A 17,833-nucleotide genomic window follows, 5' to 3' on the forward strand; every position below is an offset into this window, starting at 1 on the left:
TTTATCACTTTTTTTCATTCAATAATTCTCCTCTATGGACAGAATCTCTCTTAAAGAGAGCGCGGCTCTGATTGGACGGCTCCTCTGCTGCCGGGGTCTCTTTGAATAAACAACACGATCCCTCAGTGGCTGGAATCGTTTTGGGGGCGTGGCACCGAGCTGCCCCGGTTGTGTCCGGGTAAGATGGCGTTGGAAGAGCAGTGCTCGGCACCACCTCGATGGCAGGCCATATCAGTGACACACGTAGAGTTTCCCGAGGGTATGTAAAACTCTGTAATGTTTGCGTACCGACTGTAACGCTGTTAACCGTTCGTCGCGGTTGAAAATATCCAAAGCACTGTGAACGGGTATGATTGGTACTGAATGGACACAGCCGTTAGTGGCTGCCAAATAGTGAGCCATTGAGCAACACATAGCACGCAGTGGGCTGCCAAATTGTGAGACAGTTCCGCATGCGCAGTTTGTAACAGCGTTCACAATGACGGCTAGCCTGCTAGCTAGCTGTTTCTACATGAGCTTTGCAGTCCCCCTCATAAAATAATATATATATATGACAAATGTCTTGTTATAAACATGTGACAGTACTGCAATGCTTATTATTTTAGCGCATAACGTAGAGTTTTGCTATGAACTTATTCCCATGTATAAGATTATTACCAAGACTGGTGCTAACGTATAAAGCTCAATGGCCTTGTGTTAAAAGCTCCAACAGCCACACTTCACCTGAATTATCAACTTGTAATATTTGCTGTGCTGGCTTGTTCAACAGCCAACGTTTATATGAGTTTTTTTTTTTTTTTTTTATTTGCTCTGTGTCTTTGTTTGCCATCCAGTTTCTGGTTCTGCTGATGGAGGTTAGGATTGTTTTTAATTGTCTTCAACATCAGTTCTTTTTATGTTTCAGGGGATCTCACGGGAAAACTGCTGGCCTACATTAGTCTCCTTCCCGTAGCTATTCTTGTGGGCTTTGTCACACTCATAGTGTTTAAACGGGAACTGCACACAGTGAGTAGTGTTCATGAGAAAGTCCTCTTTGATATCTGAGCAGATATTTTAAGAAGCATCTGTGAACATTCATATAATTTTCTTTTTTTTGTCTCCTTTTCTAGATCTCATTCTTCACTGGAGTGCTCCTAAATGAAGGAGTGAACTGGCTGCTCAAGCACATTCTTAGAGAGCCGCGCCCTTGTGCAGGTGAGAGAACAAGTTCTTTGGTTTAATTATTTTGCAAGACCGGGGAAAATATTATGTCAGACATGCAAGTCGGATGTAATTGTTTGGAATGTGTTCAATTAACAATGAATTCAAACATGACACTGAATCTTGAGTTATTGTATTGATACTATTAGAATATGGCATTCTTATACTGTGCCTTGGATAAGGATTTATGTCTTGGGCTTTTTTTGTAGTTTTTCTAGTCAAAAACTATAGCGATGGTGAATATCTGAAGTGAAAGAAGACAAATTCTTACAAAATCCTACCTTAAAAGTGTAATATAAAACCAGTTTTTGTGTTATTTAAAAAGAAAAAAAAGTAGCACAGTTTGGATGGGAATTGTGCCTGGAAACATCACTCTTCATGATTTTACATTGATTATCTGTTGGGTTTCGGTGTGGACTTTGACTGGGACATTCTAACACACCACCTTGATCTATATCTGGCTATTGTAACTTTGTGTTTACAGTTACTGTCCTGCAAAAAGGAAAACCTCTGCCCCAGGTTCTTAACATGTCTAACAGGATCGTCCTGTATTTAGCTTCTTGCTTCTTCCCATCCAATCTAATCAGCCTGATGATGCCACTGTGATGCCATTCTGCAGCAAACCTCTTCATAGAATGTTGTACTTACATTTTAAAAGTGTGCTCTTTTAACTGATTGGTTTATGTCTGAAGTTAGTTGGATGCAAAACTATTATTATGGAACATCGGTGTAAAGTAGGTTGTCACATTTGTTTCAGATTTAAAATGGGTTTTGAAAAGCATATAGGATTTCCTCTCCATATGAACATATTTTATCAGCTGGTGGCTGTAGTGTGACAAAATATGACAGTTTTCAAAGGAAATTAACTTGAGCATGTTTGTTTGTTTTTTTGCTAGACAGCATAAAACTAGAACTCTTAACAGGATCTGGTTTACTTGTTTAAGGTTTAGCTCTAATATATTTACTTTTTCAGTACCTCATTTGATTAGAATGCCATCTAAAGTTTTCTGATGGCGTCCTTTTACTCTTAATCCCCAGCCAGTTCCCTTTTCAAGTTCCACTGCTGAAAACTAAAAATACAACTTTTCATATAATCTGCGAAAGAATCCGTCCCTGTCTAACTTTTATACAAGTTTTCACACTACTCTTCTCTTTAGTTGGTGTTGGGGCATTCCTGCCTCAAAGCCTAAACAAAAAAAAAACAAAATACAATTTTTTTGTTTTTTGGGGGTCTTATAAAGAACCCCCAAAATTTTTTTAGAAGTTTTGAATCATATTAACTGTTTTAATTGTGATTTGCTACAATCTTATTTACATGTTACAAGTACGATGTTTGCTTATGTCTATTGTTACAAACAAATACAAACTTTTAAACCTAGTATTTTGTTTTATGGTCTATAGCACAAAACTTAAAATCCAAATTGGATATATTTTCTGCCACACTATGTTGAAGGACCTTTGTGATGCATATGTCAATTGTTAGATTATTGAGCTTGTTTTTCTTTTTTTTTCTCTGTAGGCTCCCACACAACTGTGTATGCTGAGTACGGCATGCCTTCGAACCATTCCCAGCTTATCTGGTTCTTTGTTGTTTACTTCTTTCTTTTTCTTTATTTAAGGTGAGTTTTTCCCCCCAGCATTTTTACTGGAGGTTAAAGGTTGAGTTATGAAACTTTTAGGAGCAGAATAACCTGCTAAAATCAATAGTCAACACAGTTACTTTTTTTTTTTTTTTTACTTCAATTTCTTTTTCTTTGTAGTTTTTACACTTTAAAGAATATATGCCATTATATGAAGCACAATAAAGTCTTTGTAATCAGTTCTTTTTTACATGAGGAACACTGTGTGATCTCTGCTGATCATTTACAGAATGCATCAGACAAATAATGCTCGATGTGTGGATCTGCTGTGGAGGCACGTCTTGTCCATCATCCTGCTGGGCCTGGCCTCATCCGTCTCATACAGCAGGTTAGCATGTCATCCCATCTTTTCCTGAAATCAGAAAGGTGTTCTGAAATGCAACTGTAATATAGATGCTTTTAAGTGCACAATTTATTGTTTTAATTATTGTTAGTTAAAAGCAGATGCTTTGATTAGTTTAAAAATGGAAGCCTAGATGCATATTATTCAGCTTTTAGATCTGCTGAGACCGGTCACTGTGACATAGATTTCATAATTTCCCCAAGGACAGATTTGGCAGATGTTCATGTGCAGCCAAAAATGAGCAACCGTGTGGGCTGTTCAGTGACAATGTGGTAGAAAGCTAAATGGATCCCTTGTTTTTATGCTTCATAGGTTAGCTCGAGAAATATTTTTTAGAGGCATAACGGCTTTAAATTGATAAAGGATTTAAATTGCGGAATAGTTTTAGATTTTTTTTTTTTTAAGTACCTCTATGTCATGATTTTTTAATGGTTATTTTTTTCAATGTTTAACTTTTTTCAATGTTTTTTTATTTTTACTTCAGAGTAACTATATTTCTATAAATCTGCTTAAAACTAGTTGAGTTGTGTAGAGCTGAAAAGAGATATTTTGATACTGAATCAATGTTATACTAAGGCATGTGCTCCCACATAAAACATGTTTTATGAAACATTTATGATCTTAATAGAGACATACTTGGAATTAATATGTTTTGATATACTAGCAGTTTTGACGTCCAATTGTAAAGACATTTTCTTGATTCATTCAACACTTGAGTTAGGAGGATGTTTTCAACTTTTCAAAAGCCAAAAACAACCTCTTATATAGCAGAAAGGATTAATTAGCTGTTGGAAAAGAAGTTGAGATATAATGTAATTTACCTATTTATTTATTTTTATGATTATTTATTGAACTCCTTTTGCCATGTCTCTTATTTCAGGGTCTATCTGTTGTATCACACCTGGAGTCAGGTTTTCTATGGGGCTGTGGCCGGCAGTACGATGGCCATCATCTGGTTCTTTTTCACACAGGAGGTGTTGACACCTCTGTTCCCCAAAATTGCTGCATGGTGAGTTAATAACTCTTCCCCATGACATCCAGCTTTTGGAAATGTAAAGTCTTCTGATTTTCATTGTACCAATTTGTTCAACAGGCCCATATCAGAGTACTTCCTGGTTCGAGACACAAGTTTGATTCCCAATATCTTATGGTTTGAGTATACAGTGACCAGATCAGAGGCTAGGTAAGATTCTGTCCCCATGAAATCTTGCTACACTACATCTGCCAAATTCAAATGTATTTATTTTCTGTACTTTCAGGAACAGACAACGAAAGCTGGGAACAAAACTTCAGTGATCTGCAGATCAGCAGCACTGTGAAAACTGAGTCCAGGCCCACACTTAGCACACACAGATACTTTCATTCACTAACATAAACAGAAGCTCAAACGAAAAAAAAAAACACACTGGGGAATCATATTTCGGACTGACTTGGCTGCAAGAAATGTTGGGCTGAAAGCATTTACCAGGTGGAGAAAGTTGGTGGCGCCTACAGCCTGGGCTTGTCCGTCCACACGCCTTTCTCTCTTGTACAGCTTGCCCCAAATGCTCTTCAGTGCATGCAAGACTGTGCAAGAGGCATTCTATTTAATGATAGATTAATATATATTTTAACTATAAACGCACGCTGACAGTAGGCAGTTTACTGTAAGAGATTCAAAAGAGCCGCAATGGAGGCTTTGATCAAGTTTCAAACAAATGATGGGCGTCATAAAAGCATGAATTTAATGTTTTTTTGTTTGTTTTTGTTTTTGTTTTCTTTTTTACTTTTTTTGTACTTTTAATTTGGATAACAGGTGAGTGAGTGGGGAAGGGTTGTTGGTGACATCTTTGTTGGTATTTTGTGGAATTAACCCTTTTTCATTGTTATATAATACAAAATGAACAATTTCTGAAATTGGTCATGATGTAATGTAAATACAAAAAACTGCACTTTGTGAAATTTGCAAGTTAAAAAAGACTAACACTAGTTAAATGTTAAGATCCTCCCCTTCTTTTTCTTCACAAGTCCTTGCTTTGTGTCTTTGACTCAGTCCTAATATCTGATCTGTAGGCACTGTAAATCTTAACATACCATCTGTAACCTTGATTATCACGGTTCTAATTTCTGTTCAATTTTTTATTTTATTTTTTTTGTCTGAGGGTGATGAGACTGAATCACAGCTGTGAGTTTGTTATTCCAGGAGATACAGTGCTGATGTGCTGCAAAGTTCTTTTTGTTATTGCCTCGTACATAGTAGCAACCTGGGAACAGCGTTCCCGGGAATGGTTTTATTTTGAAAATTCCATCTCTTATCTTGTTTTCTGTTTTTGCAGAGAAGTTTTCTTTTCATCTGCATTTCCAAAGTAACATTCCTTATCATTTAGTGTTTAAACATAACTGTTGGGGGGGAGGGTATGTTTTGTGTTCTGTATTGTTTTTTTTTTTTGAAGAAAGATTGAAAAACACGCCTCAGGTCAGTTGTAGCATGTGATTATGCTTTTTCCTCGCAGCCTACGGCAGCTAATGTTGAAAGCTGTCAAGTGGGGATTTGAAGCTGATTAAAATGGTCATATCATTAGCTTCACAAAGGGAAGTATTTCTCTTAGATTTTTTTTCTGTGTGTATCCTCTATCAGGCTGAATAAAATGTGTTTATGTACAAGAAGTGAGTTCAGTGTGGTATTTTGACATATATTTGGTTTTCCTTCTGCATTAACAGATGTTACATTTAAAAGAAAAGCAACCCTGATGCAAAATTGTTGGTTTCCAAGTAGTAGATTTGGAGTGGGACCACAGCTGTACATTGATGTGAAAGACCTTCCTTTGGCAATTAAGCAAGTTTGCCATTTTTACATTTGCCAAATATTCCTCAGGCTTTATTTTTTGACTATATGGTCTTAAAACCTTAAACAGCCTTTTTGAATTAAATCTCCATTTGTTAGTTTTTTAATTGTATCAACAAAGATATGAAAACTTTTTCAATACTTTGTAGCGATACTAAATCTGAGTCAGCAACACATCAACCACAGTTGTTTGCATGTGTAAACATATCTTTGCATATAGATAATTGTGAACTATCTTTAAACTCCTTGTCAGCCACAGTTTTTACTAGGCTTCCCCCCCCCCTCCAGCCCATAGACATGCATATAAGACCCTGCATCCACCGCTTTCACCTGTGGGCGCTGATGTGATTTGGTGGCGCCATCTTGGGGCGGTCAACAGCTCCGCTCAGTTTAATGTGTTGAGAGGGCACGGAATCTATTTTAATCGACTTTTAACTCGCTGAATATTGAGCAAATTCTCATGGTTTCGTTGATGAAAACAAATGGATCAGTGTATTTAAATATTCTTAGCGGTAAACTTGTACCCTTTAGGGTGGCCTTTTATTGTGGGCAGTCTACAGTGCAACCCTATGCAGTAATTACATGCTCACTTTCACTGATTTATACTGCTTTGTGAACAATACTTGTGGAAAATTGTGAAATGGGCGCAAAACCAAAAGTTGCGTTTATATTTTTGAGTCTGTGTGTATTTATATACATATATACGGTATATATATGTGTGTGTGTGTATGTATCTCTGTCAAACGTGGCCAAACAGCCTACACAAATGGAAACTAGGCAGGACACTGAAGAAAAATAACTTGCTACTTTACGTGTCCAATAACGCATTCTTTTTATATACGTATGTTGCTGCTGATTTTTAGGAGAACAAGGTTGGGTCTCTCTCCTGTCCTATTTAAATGATCCACTTCATGTTAGACATGTCATGTATTTGATTTAAGTGCACCAGTCTTTAATGCAGCAGAAAAAGCCTATAACATTATACTACCAAGCCTGTGCTTCATAGTTTAGATGGTTTGTCATAGTTTGGTCTTTCTGCCACAATATTATTTGGAGAGTTCAAACTGAATCACCCCTGGAATTCAGTTCCTTAAGTGATCGTTTTGCTGGAAGATAGAGGAGCAAAAGAGCAAAGAAAAAAACTGAAGAACTGTTTTGTTTCATATTTTTCAAAATTTTTTTGCTAAATCCAATTGTACTTGGGTATTTTTCTTCAAAGATCTTGTGTTTTGCTCTTTACCACATAGCCCAGAATATGGGCAGATTGTTGCCTGATAAGTCATACATCCAGACATGCCTTCTACTTTAATGTTGCTGTGGTCCTTTTGGCAGCCTCTGTTCTTCTCTATTCATCCATTTTACAGGGATGCTTAATTTTGGGACTGTTACTGTCCATCCATACGTTTCCTCTTAATCATGAAAATATTCAATTTATTTAATGTATTGCAAATTCTTTTTGTCTTTCTGTGGTTTAGCTCATTGAGTAGGGAGCGTGAATATAATCATTCATCTCAAAAGAAAATATGCGTTATACTGAATCAGCTTCCAAGTAAATGTTCATCTACGGTCCCTCCTATAAGCTTTAGAGGCTCTTCTTGGATCATAGCACACTTAATGGAACCATGTTTTTTTTATACATTTATAAATATTTTATTATGAGATTTCAGTACTTTTTGTTTAAAATAAAATTTAAAGACAGGTTAAACGTTGAAAACCTGAAAACATTGAAAAAGATTTGACTTAATCTTTTAGCATCACAAATATCTGGGATTTTGACATCTAATCATTTGTTAATGAATAACAAAGAATAGCTGGACTAGAATATATGATAAAATGACTTAGATTTATTTTGTATACATGAGTGTATGGTTTTGTAGTTTTAAGTTTTGGAAAAAAAAAAGGAACAATGAATAATTCACTCCCTGGTGAGTTGGCCATTTATGCCGCTGATTGGTAGTAAACACCACAGCAGCAGCAGAGCTAGAATATTTGCATACAGAACAGCTGAATGCAAACTGTGATTGATGTAAATAATATAGTAAAAACAAGGTTTAGTGGAAAGACTAGACTGCATGAGTGGAGGACGGCAACCATTACAAAATATCAGACATTCTGTGTACAGTGTGATAATGGCAGCATCACATTTTGGGTGTAAGTCTGATTGAGGGGAGAAAAACCTCTGCAGCAGAGAAGCACAATAAATAAGAGTTTATGTTGAAAGTTTGGTAATTGAGGAAACAACGGATGTTTCAGCAAGTTTGTTACCATTGTTTAATAGAGAGATGAACTAACATAACGCCTTACAAATCTTAAATGGGAAAAAGTTATTATACATCAGTAGCAAGATTGTCAAATTAACATGGCAAATGAATATTGTAAATGTCTAAAATATGTTTTTTCCTTAACTGAAAGCTAGCTTGTATAAGTCTTAAATTGGAGTTTGTGACTGGAAAGATGGCAGAAGCAAGAGAAGTAAGCTCAATGAAAAGGTCAAGTTCTGGTTGTTATAAAATATAAAGGTCACCGTTTGTCAGATCAGCAAAAAAACTATTTTGTTCTGCACACCAGACTATATTCATACAGTTCAAAAACTTGTTACTAAGAAAGAAACCCAGATCAAAAACAGTGGGTAAAAAACAAGACTCCTGTCGCATTTAATGGTGATTGCTGGTTGCTTTTACAAATAAATTGCAATAAATTGCAATCCATCAATCAGACAAGTTTGTGATTCCTCTATAAAGAGGACAGTTTGAGGGTCCTCGTTGGGTAATAATACTTTACTCTAAAATTGAAGAATAAGTTTAGAAATTAAAGAATTAGACCTAAAAATCAATCAAATGAGATCATGAAGGGCATTTCAAAGCTTTAGTTACACTTTAAAGAACATTGAACCCAGAGTTGAATAACATACATAAATAAACTGCTCTATTTATTGTTTAGATTATATTGAGCTTTAATGAGGGAAGACAGGAAATTAAAATATCTTAAATTGACAAAAGCAAATCTGTTTTCTTTAATGACATTGTATTGTTAAAAACCCTACATGTTAATGTGAAATATGCTTTTCTAAATGTTTCAAAGACGGCGAGCAAAGAATGTAGCTTCTGATGGATTAAGGTTTAAGAATGTAGATTCTAACTTGTATAACTGAATAACTATTGCCCAGTTCCTTAAATGATGCCATCAATACTAGACAGCTTACCGTTCCCTGCTGAAAAAATGGTCCCCTCAGCATTATGATATCCCCACCATGTTTCACCATAGTGTTTAACAACCATGTGCAGTCAGTATTTTTCCCTCCTTTTGCATTTATACTTCTTGAAAACAAAAACTTTCTTTTCACAGTGACTTTCTTTATGACACTTCTCCATAAGCACCACATTTGTAGAGGTCATCATTTATAGCTGTTGTGTCAATAGTTTCTACCACCTGAGGGGTGGATCTTTGCAGCTACTCTAAAGTTATAACATAATCTCAGTGATGTGTAATATCTTTGTGTCTCTAAACTTGTGGAATCTGTTTGTTCATTTATGCTCTCTAACAAATCTCTGATATCCCACTGAATCGCTCAGACATAATCAGACAAAAAGGGAGTCTGCTTACTAATCAAGTGACCTTTAAATCCAGCCGGTTACATTGAATTTGATTATGGCTGGGAGAGTAAATCGGGGCCACATTAAGTTTTTTTTTTTTTTTTAGAAGGCTTTACTGAAAGCAATCGTTACTTTTCCTTCAGTTTCACTGTGATTATTGATCAAATAGGTTTGTTACTTTTAGAGAAAGTTTTAATTGAATGGAAACATAAAAACCTTCAGTATTTTTTGTACTCCACTGCAGATACAGAGTGTGGGTGAGGGATCAAAGTAGAATGTGAAAGCTTCAATGATTAAAGGGGTTTATAGCTTGCCATATTTTCATCAGTTTAAGAAAAAAAATTAAACCAAGTATTATTATTTTTAATAATACTTAAGCGGGAAAAGGCTTTTAGAGTTGCCAACAAAATGGAATAATCAGGAATCCATCACAAAATTCGGCTGTGGATTATCCTCTTTCCCACAAATTTGAATAGATTTTTCTCTGATCAATTACATATTTTGTATCACGCTATGTTAAAGATAATACATTAGGGTAACAAAAAAGTATTTAAGTATTTCAGAAAAAAAAAGTAAGATACAACATAGCTGTAATGATAAATGAGTACCACTAGATGACCCCCTTCTTATATTTTTGGTCCAGCATTTAATGACGCAAACATCATTAAATAATACTCATTATAAAGCAGATATTAAATGTTGTGCATTATCATCAGTAAACATAGAATTATTAGTATAAAACAACCAGTTTGTCTTCATGATGGATTAAACTATTTTCAACCTTTATTATTGCTCATAGATTTGAAGAAAAAGAAAAGGTGAAAAACTTGTGATACCATTTTAAAATACATAATAAATGGATTTTTAATTAATTTTGTATACATGGCAAAGATTGTGAATCTTTATCTTTGACTGAAATGAAGAAGTGTGAGTCTTGTGTCTCTCAGGCTTCACACTGTGGGTCAAACACTTATGTGAATAGAAAGAAAGTTGATGCATCCACTAATTAGGACTAAAATAAATGAAATAATGTGTGAACAGTTCAATTATGTAATTGTATCTAATGAAGCAATTTGTATCCTTGGTGCCAACAAAATGCGAAACACTGAGGAAAGTGTTATAATTAGAGGCTGTGGAGGCACAATTTTCACCCCAAACAAAATGTTTGCACAGATTGTGCTGTTGCTTAACAAATGCATGAGCTGTGCCACAATACGTGCTCAAAAAGCCGCCTTCACTTTTCTTTTTTTGGGTTCCCTGAAACATAAAAACACCAACTTCAAGAGTCTCCATATAACTATCTATCCACAGTATCACACATCCTCATTAAGTTGTGCAATATCCTTAAAATTAACAGTTTTTGTGGACACAAAAACAACCACTTCCCAATGTTTCTGGATAAATAGTTGGATCTTGACTTGAGGTTTCAGTTAAGTTTGTAAGATAATATAAAAAAGAAAACTCAGAACAAATTTTTCCACATTTGAGGTAAATGTGTCTTGATTATGCATGCATTAAGCCCTTCTAGAGAAATGATCTTTGATACCTGAGAGACAGTTTCATCATCATATCTTGAACAAGCTCACATGGAAAGACATTCCCTCAACACTCAAGCACTGATGAGGGAAGAATATTTTTTGACTAATGGACTAAATCTATGTGTTGGAAAAACACATTGATTCTGTTCTCTGAAGTTTTATTCAGTTTATCATTATTCCATTAACTAAGTTCTCCTGCAACCCACAAAAGCCCATTTTTTCCCCCAACCTGCAAATCAGTGTTTCAGTGTGAATTTGATTAGCTATTGCAGAAGCATTCTGCAGAAGCTGTCAGTGATAAAGGAAAATGTGCTACAACAGTTTAGCCATTTATATTTTACTAGTTATAATGAAAAGTAAAGCGGACCACATTCAGCTTTCTAACATGGATTTGCAAACTTTGCTGCAACTGAAAATATAAATCTCCTTATTTCTTGATGCATTTGTTTTTAAACTGTAAAAAAAACCTAAATTGTTTGCTTATCTTGAGAAAAAAAAAACTATTTAAGAATTTTTTTTATTTGTATTTTATTGCCTGGGAATATTTTATATTTTTGTTATGCTTTAACTTTTAGTGATGTTATAACTATAGTATATATTGCCTTCTTACTAAACCCCGCACTCCCACTGGTATTCCTGTATTTTAACATAACTGGGGAAAGCTTGGATCATGGCATAGTTTTACAAGCTCTGATAAATGAATGCACAACATTTGAATTAATCTGAGGCACACTTCTCATGTGGCATAATGGAAAAATCAAAAGGAACCAATTAAGAGAATATTTCACCTACAGAAGCTTAACTGACTTATTTGGTACAATTTCCAGACTCCAGAAATTCTGACATCACTCTGTTTAGAAATGATGCACTAGTTTAAACTCCCTTGGGAATTCCCACCCAATATAACATTAGACGGAAAACAGGTTCAGGTCACTGAGCAATTAGTGAAGATCAACCCCAGGAAAGATGAAGAGGTCTTGAAGACTGCAGCTAGTGGGAGAAGGTCAGTATTGAGACAAAACAAAACTTCAGTCTTACCAGAAGAAATAATTAAAAAGTTAAGATATCTCAAAGACAAAGCTACTCAGGAAATATGACTCATTGTTAGAGCCATTCCTTCTGCTCTGGTAAAACCACATTAGATTTATTTGCCACAATGACGACTGTGGCACTTTAAGAAAAATAATAGAATAGAATTCTAATTTATTGTAATTACTTTGTCACAAGTACAAAGCAACGAAAAGTAGTTTCCATCTATCCAGAAGTGCTATACAGGATATGCATATAGTTTTAGACTATGTATGTATTTACGGTACTATAAATGGTATATTTACTGTAAACATAGAGTAATTGAAAGAGGCTATAAAAGAAATAAATATGAAAAGTATATACAGATTAGATCTGTGGGGTCACAATAATGACAGATAATTGCAGATAAAGGATTTGCAGAGCAAAAAGATAGAGCTCTTAAGGCAATAACTATCAAAACCATCCCAAATGTATAGCAGGGGAATGGAGGCATCATATTTATGGATGTTTAGGGGCAGGAGAAAACCTGGACTTCGAAATAAAAAAGGCATCACTATGTAAAAAGAACAGTTCTTCCAAATGAGCAATGTAAATGATCATATAGCTATATTAATCACCAAGTGGCCCTAACAACAGCAACAGTAATGTTTTAGCGAGGCTATCACAAAGCCCTGATCTTAGTTGCATTATAAAATTGTTGTGCAGAGCTGAAAAAATGCATGGTAGAAAGCAGGTCTATCAACCTGACTCAGATATACCAGCTCTGTTGAAAGCAATGACCCAAGCTTGTGGATTGATCACCAAAAAAATTCAAAGCATGGTAAATTGTTTAAAAGCAATGCTGCTAAATACAACTGAAATGTAAAAAATAAATACACTAGGAACAATGACATACATTACTGACTGTGGATGATGTTTGGGAAATTAAAAAGGAAAAGGGTGCTTGTTTGGAGGGGGGTGCAGTTTCTTGACAGAAGTTAGTTTGTGATTTAATTACCTAAATATTGTTTTAGACTACATCAGGAACAAATCAGAAATAACACAAAAACCGTCTTTCTACAAAAATAGAAAAATTGGTCTTCTTCGCTTGCTTGGAATCGTTTAACAAATAATCTAATATTTTCTTTGGACAGGCTTGTGTGCCATTTAGACATAAACAAAACCATCAAAGTTTTGTCTGACAGGATCAACACAGCCTGAGCTGTTAGCAGCTAGACACGCAGTTAAAAGGACAGAAATGCCTTTTAAAAGTCCAAACTGAGGAAAAGAAGGATTTTTTTTTATGACATTGTTTTAATTTTGGTGTATTTTTAGGGAGAACTAGGGTGCATTCCTTTTCTCTGCAATGTATGACTCAATCGGAGAAAAATGTATAACTTATCCCCCTACCTACCCAGGAGAAGTGTTAATAAATAAAGAGAGAAAAAATCAATACATATGCAAAGTAAGGACATTTTATGACCCCAAAACGCATGCAGATGTACCTGCACCTAGTTTTACAGTGATACACAACAAAGTCTTGTTTATAAAACAAAACGTGTCATAAGTTTGAATTTTTCTGAAACATCACCTATAGTTTCCTCAACAGACTCCTATTCTGGTAATAACTGCTGTTAAATTAGAGAGGTTTATTCCACAGATAATCACTGTTGGATCTAAAATATTTGATTCTTAAAAAAAAAATGGCTCGGTCTTTTTTTTAGATGCAAAAGCACAGGAAAAAAAACACACATTGTGGAAACTGTCGTCTTTTTCTTGGCAGAGTTAGGTCCTGATCCCAGCCCAGTGGGTGAATATGCTTTTCTATTTTTACACAGAGCATTTTGAGCTCATTTTAATATTGCAAAGGAATAAACAAAGAGTGCTCTCATGCTGTTCTGCATGGCCTGGGACTATTTATACTATAACCGTGAACAGCAACATCTGCTTTCAAACACATAAACCTGTCTGTGGACCTCATTGTCTTAGGAGTTTTCAAGTATTAATATATATTTTTTAATTTAAAAACAAAACCCTGGAACTTCACATTTTTTTCTTTTCATTCTTTTTTTGAAATGGAGGTGTGTTTGTGAGCTTTTACATTATTATCACAAGGGTAGACTTTGATCAATTATTAAAACTAGGTCTGAAACAATTAATTGCATTAATCGTAATTAATTGATTATGGAAATAATTGTCAAATAATTTAGTGATCGATTAATTGTTAACTGGAGTATAGAGACTCTAAAACATGCCTTTAGCTGACAGAGTGACCCACTTAGAGCAGTAAATATGACAAACATGAACATTTTGCATTAAAAAAAGATTAGATAAAATTTTGTCTTTAAACATGTTCTATCCAGAACTCCTCAACTGGAAAAGTTTGAGTTTCACCTGGTTTCATTTCGCAAAGTCTTTGGCTATCAGATTATGAATAAATAAATCAAAAAAACTATTGACAGATGAATCAATATGCAAAATAATCGATAGTTGCAGCCCTTTCCTCTATTGGAGTGTGGCATGAAGAACGGTTCTGTTGAAACGGTGCTATTATTGATTATCAGTGTCCCAGTATCAGCTTTCCCTCTGTTCCATATGGTGGACACGGCACATACGTAGAAGAGGAGACCAAAACTAAACTTCCAGGTCTCTATGTAAAATGTGTGGCAAAGAAAGGATTCTGCAGATTACCCTGAACACGCATACCCCACAATGAAGCAAGGGGGTGACAGCATCATCCTGTGAGGAGGCTTTCCTTTAGTGGGGCTTGGTAAGCTGTTGGAAGATAATGAGAGGATGGATGATGTGAAATGCAGGACAGTCCTAGAAAGAAACTAGTTTGAAACGTCAATATTCTTGAGACAAACGTAGTCATTTTACAGGAGCAGCTAAAGTATAATTACATGATGGTATGGATCAGAGAACATGTACTCTATAGCCCAATTAAAGTCCAGAGACACTTGAAATTATGAATCTTTGGCGTGACTTGAAACCTTCAAATACTTTTTTATCACCTGTTTGAGCTAATTTAAGTGGAACAAGCAAAATGTTCAGACTCTAGATATACAAAGCAAAAAGCGCAAATCTAGGAAAACACAGAAGGGGCTTTTTTGTAAAATATAAACATGAAGGTTAAACATTCATGCTTCATCTCTGAATTGTGTTTCTAAAAACCTCTAATGTATAATTTTCCTGCTACAAACAAATCCTACTTTAACTTAATCTATAATTTCAAATTCCAATAGAATAGCTCAAATTGTCTCTGTAAAGTGCCTTGAGATGACGTGTTGTGAATTGACGCTATGTAAATAAACTGAATAAAAATTGAATGTTAAAGATAGGAAGCAAAATATAAATGTTTAGGAAGGGAAAATACTTTTTCTTAACAAGTAAATTAGTTTTTTTTTTGGACTAGTAATGTTTGTTAAAAGTAATTATGATTATGATGGAAATGAACAAGATTCTCTTGCTTAATTTATGAAAAACTGCATCATGACAGTTTGCTGCAGATAATTCTGGCTGCTCGACCTCTAAACAAGCGATTTGGTCTTAATCTAATCAAACAAACAAAAGTTAGAACCCGCTTGTCTAAGCATCTCTAAACATCATTTGAAAAGAGAGGTAAATACAGCTGAACAAACACCAAAGTTTAAAGGACCTGCAAGATTTTTTTGCGTAATCTGCACTCTTACTGTAAAATCCACCATAAAGTGTATGTCGGCAGTGATGTAATTTTTTTTTACCTAAAGCAGGAAGCTGAATGGTGTCAAACATGCTGCTGCTTTCACATGTTTCTGAGATCAAGCTGCATTTCATCACTACAGGCTAAGCAATAACTCCTTACTGACCGTGGATCCATAAAGCAAAATGGAGCATAGAGATGCAACACATCTCTACACATTCGTTGTCCTTATTTTGCTGCTTTAAACTTCACTTAACATTTATGCCTTAAAATGTATCTACCATCCTTTTGCTTCTCGGCATTTACTTTTAAATCCTTTCTCATCTCATTATTTATTTTTTACATGTCACAATACACTATTTCGCTTTGGAAAAATATTAAAAATGTGCACATTTTGCCATGACACAGCCATAAAACTTTATTGTGCTTCTTGGAATAACTGATTCTACATAATAAATAAAGCATACATACGGTAATATAAAACAGCTTTAAACATCTTAAAAATCATTGTTTAGTGTTTTTGATATAGAAAGATTATGGCACAACTTCAAACCTGACAGGACATGACCTCTTAACGGAATTTTTATGCTCAAGGACACCATTAATAAGAGATATTGCTTTACGGACAATTGTAAAAGAAAGTGCAACAAGTCATGCAGAAGAAACAACAAATTCAACTGTGTTGGCCTAAACTCTCTGTGGGAAGAACACTTTAAAATTTCCTTAAATTATCCAAACAGTACTGTGATGACCGCAAAATTGAAAGTAGATGTTCACAAACTCCCTTCCTCCAGAGTTTCTGAGTTTATTATGGAAATTGGCAAAGCTGATAGAGAACCTCAAAAACTGTACAGCTGTAATTATATTAAAAAGTAAGTGCACGAAAATAAACTCATAACACGTGTGTCTGTTTTCTTCATAGGAAAAAACAAGATTAAATCAGCAAATAAAAACCCAAAACATTGCCGGCACAACCAATAACTTATATAACGTATCAGGATACACTTTTATTTTGATCATTTGTTTCAATTTTATTTCTGGTCACGTAACTCCGCCTCCCAGCTCAGTGCGACAGTGGGCTGCTGTGACAAGAAATCCCATGATGCTTTCTGTTCGTCTAGTGACCATGGATGATCACTACTTTTCAAGGTGCATTGTGGGAAATTTTGAGTCCTGTACATCTTCATCCACTAGGCCATTGGTACAAATTTATTTCATTTTATGGCTTAACGAGAGAAGTGGGCTTTACGCTGCCCTGGAAAGCTTTTAAACCTGGGTTTGAATGGAGACAAATTCATTCTCAAGCACGTATCAAGGTGCTCATTCGTGAGCCTGGATCAATATTTATTTTTGATTATGGTCAGGGTGGGAAATCCTGCTTCACAGCAGTATTTTGAGCCAAACATACTCAAAATGTCCAGGGTCATCTTTGAGCACACATTTCCCTTGTTTTCACTAGTTCGTCACGGTTCTTCCAGCGCTCCACACTATCTCTGCTTTCAATTTCTTATCGCCCGGCTTGTCACAGGTTTGCCTGCTGTGTCTAAAAGTGGTTCGCCACAGAGATACAAGCTGACGCAGCTTATTGGCTACTTTGTATCACCTGTAGCCTGGTCCTGGAAGCTCCGGAAGGCTTTACCATATTACCAGGAGAAGCGGCGCAAGTGAAGTTAGACAGTGTCGTCGGACAACATGCGGTAATGTATACATGTTTTAAATCAGGTTGGGTCCGGATAAGCCAACAGGTGGGTCCGGATCAGGACCCCGTCCTGTTAATCCGTGACCTCTGCACTAGACCGTCGGACAGTCATTTAAAATGGTGTAACCACTTTATAGTGACCTATATAGACAAAAAAAACTGCTATATGAATCTATTAGTTTTGCAATGAAACTTTGACTGTGACCTAATGTTCCCAGTTCTTCTCCTATGTCAACACTAACTCAGCAGTGGGCTAGAAGCAAATTGGGGAGAATGGTGCATATCAATTAAAGCAACATCGGTCTA

General features: G+C 35.5%; 1 protein-coding gene across 1 annotated transcript; it reads left to right on the forward strand.

Moving 5' to 3' along the window:
- The first annotated feature begins 160 nt into the window (after positions 1–160).
- Positions 161–5,552, forward strand: dolpp1 (dolichyldiphosphatase 1). The gene is made up of 8 exons (XM_015382697.1): positions 161–259; positions 905–1,005; positions 1,110–1,194; positions 2,720–2,819; positions 3,070–3,168; positions 4,064–4,192; positions 4,277–4,366; positions 4,443–5,552. The coding sequence occupies exons 1-8, from the start codon at positions 184–186 to the stop codon at positions 4,477–4,479; spliced, it is 717 nt and encodes a 238-aa protein (XP_015238183.1). The 5' UTR covers positions 161–183; the 3' UTR covers positions 4,480–5,552.
- Positions 5,553–17,833: the final 12,281 nt, after the last annotated feature.

This window comes from Cyprinodon variegatus, unplaced genomic scaffold (genome assembly GCF_000732505.1).
Source record: "Cyprinodon variegatus isolate N-32 unplaced genomic scaffold, C_variegatus-1.0 Scaffold264, whole genome shotgun sequence".
In the NCBI taxonomy this organism is placed as follows: domain Eukaryota; kingdom Metazoa; phylum Chordata; class Actinopteri; order Cyprinodontiformes; family Cyprinodontidae; genus Cyprinodon; species Cyprinodon variegatus.